Source organism: Coffea eugenioides, chromosome 6 (genome assembly GCF_003713205.1).
Source record: "Coffea eugenioides isolate CCC68of chromosome 6, Ceug_1.0, whole genome shotgun sequence".
In the NCBI taxonomy this organism is placed as follows: Eukaryota; Viridiplantae; Streptophyta; class Magnoliopsida; order Gentianales; family Rubiaceae; genus Coffea; species Coffea eugenioides.
This window is the reverse complement of record NC_040040.1, coordinates 51,115,299-51,123,252: the sequence shown is the minus strand read 5'-3', so window position 1 is coordinate 51,123,252 and position 7,954 is coordinate 51,115,299. Positions and strand designations below refer to the sequence as shown.

The window sequence follows — 7,954 nt, the reverse complement described above, 5'->3', positions numbered from 1 at the left end:
ATGTATTATTGGTAAACTTTATTCAATTGCACTTATACCCCTTAAATTTTGTTAATTCTTAATAGCTTTCCATATTTTGTCATTCCTCTGTTAATATAACTTGACAAGCAGCATGAAGGGTAAATTTAATACAAATTTCTCATCTCACTTCTTAAAATTTTTTTTTAATGGTAACTTTTCTGGCATGGACTGAATTTGCAACACAAACCTTAAGTTTAAGGGTGGTAAGTGCTATTTTCTAAATCATAAGGGAAGTGAGTGCTAATATTAGAAATCTCGGGGGAAGTTTTTGCAATTATCCCTTAACATTATTCTAACCAAACACTAGTTAAGGAATGAAAATCGTAAACAAATTGAGTATCATCCCAGTTAAAACATTTCCTGGCGGAAAAGTAGCCGGGGCAATCAGGTTTCACAATAAATCATATATGCAAATTTGACAAAGTGTCATACGAATATAAAGGAATCATGCATTACATTAAATCATCTTTCAGTTTTGTTGCGCTGAACTGGTTCGTCTAACAAATAGCAAGACTGAATAATTGCAAACTGATTCCATCTTCCAGCCATTAGCAACTTAGGCTCTTCGTCAGCACTCAATACACAAATTTTTCAGCGCTCCCCGTTGACCTGGACTGAGTAACAAGCTGAAAACCTTAAGAAAACTGAAGGCGTGTTAAGTCAATAACCAGATAAACAAAAGCAAACTTTGTGAATTCCGAAAGACACTCAAGATTCTCTAGTTCACAACTGTAGCATAAACATTTAATTAGTCAGATAACTCGATCACCGCCCCCCAGACGGGTATGGATTATGGTACTTTTTGCTATGTTTAAAGCACATTGTTGCTTCAAAATTGTACATGTAAAAGAACTATAATTTCTCTATATACCTCTTTTTTACTAGAAAATATATGGAAATTAACCATTTTAAAACTCGTAACTGCTATCAAATGGAAGTAGTTATTAATTGGAAGATCCAAATGCAACAAAGGCATCCCATCTCAAAGGAGTATTAATCTGTTGTCTACGAGCACGTAATAGTTTTGTTGATTAGAATGGGTTGTCCAGGTCACATCCATCATAAAAGTCAAATACCAAATATTTCGATTTGGTGGAATTTAACCTCACAAAAGCTGCTGAACAAAGTCACAAAAACAATCTAACAAAAAGTTTGACAATGATTCTAAACCCATACCTGAACCAACAAGAGCGTTGAATGTACAACAAAGTGTCGTCCCCAACGGTCGAGTTTGTCAAGATCATCTCACCAGGTGGGGCTATCCATTAGTCAAGGTTCGCCCAAGTATATACTCTGTAAATGCTGGAACCAAGTTAAGTTCCGTACTATCTCTTTTGAGGATCATCAGACATGCCCTGGACAAAGGACATACAAAGAAAGATGTAACCACATAACTTGGTAGAAAACTTGTCCCAATAAATGTTTAACATCATGTACCACTAGCTGGTAGACATTGAGGAATTGTTGTCAATAGATACTGATGTTATAAATCGATAAACAGGATCATACAGATTTGGTCATTCTGATGCCAGATAAACCCTAGAACCAAGGGCAGATCCACATAATTTTGAAAAACTGGACAAGTCTCCAGCAATTTCCAAAATTTTCAACTCTGCCCACTAAATTTTAAGAAAAGTAAATATACACAACTTACTTTATAATTTGATGGAAATGGAGTACAAAATAATCAGAAACCATATGCCTTTTACTTTAGTCTTTAATTCCCTTGGAACTCGTTATATTTTACTACTCCTATGCTAAAGGAGTTGTTTGGGCTTTTTTCAATATAACAAAAAGTACATTACTTCAATATGCCTAGAAAATGATTAGTACTGCCTAGTAAATCAGAGGTGACATATCCTAATAAAACAAAAAAAAAAAATGTAATCCTAACTATCACAAAAAGTCGCAGGGACAAGGGAAATTGAAATGTTCTGTATGCTTTTTGAAAGAAAATGATTCTTGTATTGGTGAATTTGAGTATGTTATTTCCGGTTCTATTATACATGAAATAGTTGTAGTACTATTACTTGTTATGTGAATTTCATTGTTATATACAAAGTTTTTAAAGGAAGAATTGCCCCCACATGAAACTATACTTCTCAGAAAATGAAGCATGAGAAGCCAAAGAAGGAGAAGGAAAAGAAGAATAAAACTAATCAAGCTTGGTGCAAGATGCACCAGGGTCAACACTTTTACAAGTTTTACAATGAAATGTATTTAAAGTGCTCTAAACACTTTCATAATGATGTAAACCTGGAAGCTGCAAAGTTTAGTGCAAGCAGATAAACTAGCATTTTTTTTTGGCACATCAGTGTGCAAAGAGTACCAAAAAAGGAGAGCAAGTGCTCCAGAAGATACTTCACAAAATTAAACCAGCCTTGACAGTCTTATATTCTTTTGCCAAGTCTTATAATCAGTTTTGTTTGACATGCAAAGTTTCCATGACAGGACATGTGGAAACAAATAATGGTCATTTGTGGATCAATACCATAAACGCACAACATCAGCTAACTCGTCATAGTCATTTTTAGCCAATTATACCAGTCTGTACTTCCTTATTTATACTGAACAAGGACCCTCAACATGTATTTTTGCAAATAGTAACATCTTAAGTTTCTTGCTCTGAACATAATCTTGTAAACCAGGTTTCAACCAAACACAGATAAGCAAATGAAACACTGAGAAACATCTCGGGAAAGCTTATTAAAAAAGTGTGGGAGGGAAGAGGTTGGAAAAGGACAAAAGTACCCCCTGCTTCTATCTTCTTCTCTTGACTACTGCTTTAGCATCTCCACTGCCCTCTTCAGAGAACATAAGTCCAGTTGATATTGTGTCACAAGCACCCTTGGAAAAAGAAGTTCGAATAATAGCAAGAAAAGAGAGCCACAAAGCATCTGAATGTTTTCAAGCAAAGGTCCATTATATTTATACAACATAATTTAGATAATTCTGGGGTAAATATGATGTGAATGTAACTAAACAAAAAGGTATTCTGGGTACTTCGTATCAAAACTCGAATGACTCTATCAACATGAAGGCTAGCATTGGCATTTCAGGTGGTGAAGTAGAGAATCATGGAATATCAGTAATATTTTGAATCTACAGAGCCAAGTTTGCTTAACTAAGATCATCGGTTGATGTGCAGAAATTATCCTTCCTAACAAAGCAAACAAGCCATACAAGAATTTCACCATTAAAAAAAAATCTCTTAGAGCAGGCAGGGGAAAACATAGAATACAACAAATGGGTATAGCTACAGAAACAGCAGAGAAAAGAATAACATATTAACTAAGATATGCCAAAAAGGAAGGAAAAAAAGAACATCTTAGCTACATGGTAAAGCTTAAATAGAGATATAAACATTTGTATGCATGAATAATTTGAATAGACTGCTTTGAAAATTAGACGAACTGAAAACAGTGGATATAAAAATTTGTGTCTGATTCTCGTGCGCATAAATCTCTGAGAGAGCTATTCGCTAATTCTAAAAGCTGAATCTCAACAATGTAAGAAGGGAATAAACCACGTTGCTGATGTGTTGTTGGCAACTAAACCGTATATGCCCCAAAGCTCATTCTGGATTTTGAGAAGAGTGAGGGCCTCATGATTCATGGGAAGACACTCCTAGGCCAGTTATTCACTAAAAATTTGGAATAGACAGAATAAGATTGCCTCTTTCATAAGCTACTAACAATCAAAATCGGCAATCAGTCCCCTGTACGACCAATATAACAGTCTTTTGGAAGTAGTAATGCAAAGGAAACAGGATGAAATAATTAGAGATGAACTGCATACTGAGGAGTTAATGACTACATTACCTCGTAAACTTGAACTGGCACTAAATACATGCAGAAGGGTGGGTTCAAATCCCAGAAGTGCAGGACTTCTGGGATTTCTAAGTAGGTGTCCAGCAAGATAGGGAATAAATTATTCGCCCTTTCCATCCCAGCAGCAACCACTGACTGTCTTCATCAATGACAAAATCTTTGTGGTAACTTGACGTCACCTTTTCTATTGCCTTTTTCATGATTTCCCGATCTAGAGGGATTCGCCTGAAGCCTGCCCTTAGATTACGGACTTGCCACTGCTTATATGTTTCTGGCCTCTCAACTCTCTCCCAACCTTCGCAAGCTATGACATTCAGAGCTTCTCTCCCAAAAATTTCTTTCTCAATTAATGTTCTTTCTGGAATCTCCCTTGGTACAATAGTTTCAAGCATATCAAAAAGAGCTGAAAAGTGGAAGAGAGCCTCTCGGAAGCGGGTGACAAAAAAGGGAGCACTGTAGGCTCCATTCACAATCCCATGGATGAAGATATCTGGATTAATGCTTCTTATCAGCTTGAGAACGATAGTTCTTGAACTCTCTACAGCCACAGTCTCATCAAATAAGTTCTTAGATCGGTATATACAATTCACCACAACAAATTCACCCTCTTCAATCTTAAGATCCTCAAGTTTGATTGTTTCCCATTTCTTAGCTAGTGCATTGTATTCGAATGGCACCTTAAACATCTTAGCATATTCTGCCAAACGATGACCTGTCTCCTGAATGCGCTCTGCTGGTCGGAATCCAGGTTGAGGAAACTCTATGCCTGTAATCCGAACCTTCGGAGGGCCACCCTCTCTTCCTGCAATACGTTGAATAAAGGTGGGCCACTGGAAACCGTACAGGATACCAAAATCTATGACATGAACCCTCACGGCATTTTTCGATTGGATCATGATTGTTTTGTTTGAAGCAAAATTTGAGATCTTCCTGAATGGGCATGATGCTAGATATAGATGAAAAGCTTTTAAGAAATCAGCAGCAGATGTCCTTTTATTCACAAGGGCCTTATATATCTGGCTACCAGTGCCAGCTATCCGTGCCTCAAGACCTTCGGCAAAGCAATGAGCTAACCTTTGATTCCCATCACCAAAAGGAGAAGCATGCTGCTTGATCTGTTTGAGCAGCTCATTTGCACTCCTATGGTCATCAGCAGCAACAGCCTGTGCACAATGAATCATGAGGGTTCTTAAATCTATCACCTCCTTCTTCCCATTTTGTTTCTTTCTACGACCCTTTCCCCCACTAGATCCCTTCAGTTTCGGTTGCCCATTCTGAAGCATAACTTTGCTCTTGGCAGTCCTCAAGTTTGCTCGATAAGCTGCCAGCGCAGCCTGACCCTCTCCCATGCTATGAAGCAAGACTACATCAAACTCCTCTGATCGCACAGTTGATTCAGTGAAAACTGCTGCCAGCTTGCTACTCCTCTCCTCTAAATCTGTATCCCCGCCATGAGGGTTCTTCCTCCCCCTTGACCCAGTAGGTAGGAAGTTCACTTCATCTCTTCCCTCCTCCTTAAGTATTGGCTCCTCAATTTCTTCCGCCAGCTCCACGGGAAACAACCCGTTGATGCTGAAGTTTAACAACTTATTGCCATCTGGAAGAAACTTGCTAGCTTCTTCAACACCCTTCTTGAAATTCCAAACAGAATGGCTCCCATAAGGAGGACTAGACGGAGAGTCCAGGAAGCTATTCACCGTTGATGAGCTAAGTGATGAGCTTGGAGCACGATGAGCATGGAGACAGTGAACAAGAGAGGTAGTGTCGTAATGAGCAAGGTTGTTCAGGGAACTAGGTTCTGCTATGTAACTTCCAGGATTGCTGCTTGTACTTGTCAGGTTACACTGATCCCCAGAAAAGCATTCATCAGGGCTAGCACCATTTTGGAAGATAAAAGTAGGATGCGGCTCAGGGGAAGGAGGGTACTTCTTGCCAAGGGCCTCATAAAAAGACTTTTCTTTTGCTTGGAGATCCAACGATTCTTGAAGCATATACGCCTTATCCTCCATATCTTCTTCCATAAGCATCTGGTTTATGTACCGCAGAACTGCATCGGAAAAATCAAGGTCTTCACTGAAATCATCCTCAACACCCAGACTGGAAGTTGAGGTTAAGTTACTCGGGGAGGGATCGCTGGGAAGGAATTCAACTCCTCCATCAAAGTTGTATTGGAGAGGGGCATTTTTAGTTGTAAGGCCGTGATTCGCCCGTTTCTGGTCCAGATAAAGAGTCTCAAATGCGGGTCCATTTGGATTCAAGTCCCCAAAGGTGGACAGGTTTTGATTCCTCAATCGAATCCCTGTTGCAGAAGCCGGAATCCCAAGAAAACTCGGATCCATACCAATCGCCAACTAACTAGAATAAGAAAAACTCGAACAAGACTCTTTGTGAGTTCGTCAACCCTGAGATTTATTTATAACCTACAAAGTGTATTCCGTAGTCAGAAAGGTGTCTTGAGAATTTGTCCCGAACCCTGCAGCAAAGAAGAGGAGGAGGAAGTGGTACCAGTCAGGATTAATTGACTTCATCACTCTCCCAGAAAAAAAAAATTCATATCGAGAGTCAACATTACAAGATCGTTTATTCTTATTAATTATTGTCCTTTTTCTTTTTCGGTGGGTAAAAAGAAGAACTATGAGAAAATCTGCACATACTCGAGTCCGAATCACAAGTGGAATTTAGGTTGGATATGTAACATAGGTCCCCCTAAATGCTGCAAGTTGAAAATTACTGAGTCATTTTGATTGTAAACAAAGATATAGAGATGAGCAACAGCATTCACCGGACAAGAAGAAGAAGAAGAAAAACGAAAGAAACATACCATTCGCCCTAGCCATCGTCATTGCCACATCTATGATCACTTTATCGTGTGTGGATTAAATACTAGTAATACTCACGAGGAAACAGCGTACAATAGAATAGACAAGGAAATCGCACAAAAAAACAAAATAAAAAAGAAAAAGAAAGTGGTGGTGGAACCTGGGAGTGGGCGGTGGTCTGGTGGGAAGACTGAGCAAAAGTTAAATAAACGAGCGAGAGGACTGAGCAAAAATCGAGATGGACCTATACGCTGTTAGGAGAGCCTCCTTAATTCACCGGCTATGTTTCTACAGTATTTATAAAAGCGGGTATTTTTTTTAGTAATATTAAAGCAGTCTAATCTAGAGAAACACGTACAATCAGAGCCGTTGAGGGAAAGGTGACATGCAATTGGAGCTGCCCAAGGTTTTGGGTGCTCGCAGGGAAAAAAAAGAGCAAGGAAAAAGAATCTTTTGATTATGACGTATTAGGGATAATTTGAGTAAATTCCATTTTGAACTCCTAAACTGTATGCAGTTTCCACTTCAATCCCTAAACTTTAAAATGGGACACCTAAATCTCCAAACTATTGAATCCGTTCCAATTAAATAAAATCGTTAATAGAATCCACAATATCGTTCAGGTTTTTTGAGCGTGTAAAACACGCTATTGACCAAGGATAAGGATGAAAATTTAGAAAAAAAGATATAATAAAAAAGAAATTTAGTTAGCACAAGGAAGGGAAAGTTTCCCTCCTTTTATCTGACGCATTCGGGTCATATAATTGATTCAATCCAATTTACAAAAAAGAAGAGATGTGTCCTAAGAAAATAGAGACCAATTGGTTGAATCTCCAAATGAGGGGTTAGAATTAAGAAGAAAAGAGCTTTAGAAAAGGAGACAAAGAAGAGATGGTTAGGGACACATCAAAAAATTACTTTGTTAGGTGACTAGATATACTTAAATTCAATATCCAATATCGACTTGAACTTTTTAAAAGCCCTCCTCCTAGACTTGTGGGTTCAAATTCTTCGCCTTAATCAAGTCCTATTATAGGTAATTTTTTTAATTTTCCTTATTTTAATTTTGAAAAGCCCAAAAAATCATCTTAAATAAAATTCTTAAATATCTATCTTTTTATTTTTTTAAAGAAAAATCGGGTGTGACTTATAGGAAGTTAGAGCTCCACAAAATAAATAAATAAAAGAATAAAAAAAAATTTGTACTTCAATTCTTCAAGTGAGACTTTAAGGTTGTGTTTGGTTCTATAGAATTGGAATTCTATAGAATTAGAATGCTATGAA

The 7,954-nt window shown here is 37.8% G+C and overlaps 1 protein-coding gene across 7 annotated transcripts; it reads right to left on the bottom strand.

Annotated features, from left to right (window-relative positions):
- Positions 1-345: 345 nt before the first annotated feature.
- On the bottom strand, positions 346-6,898 carry LOC113775217 (scarecrow-like protein 9). 7 transcript variants are annotated; one of them, XM_027319997.1, is made up of 6 exons: positions 6,673-6,898; positions 6,506-6,564; positions 3,843-6,324; positions 2,773-2,918; positions 1,198-1,376; positions 346-665 (listed from the first exon to the last, which is right to left on the bottom strand). In XM_027319997.1, the coding sequence occupies exon 3, from the start codon at positions 6,188-6,190 to the stop codon at positions 3,920-3,922; it is 2,271 nt and encodes a 756-aa protein (XP_027175798.1). In that variant the 5' UTR covers positions 6,191-6,324; positions 6,506-6,564; positions 6,673-6,898; the 3' UTR covers positions 346-665; positions 1,198-1,376; positions 2,773-2,918; positions 3,843-3,919. The 7 variants fall into 7 exon arrangements, with proteins under 7 accessions (XP_027175798.1, XP_027175799.1, XP_027175795.1 ...); XM_027319998.1 differs by having other exon boundaries at positions 2,773-2,868; XM_027319994.1 differs by lacking the exon at positions 2,773-2,918.
- Positions 6,899-7,954: the final 1,056 nt, after the last annotated feature.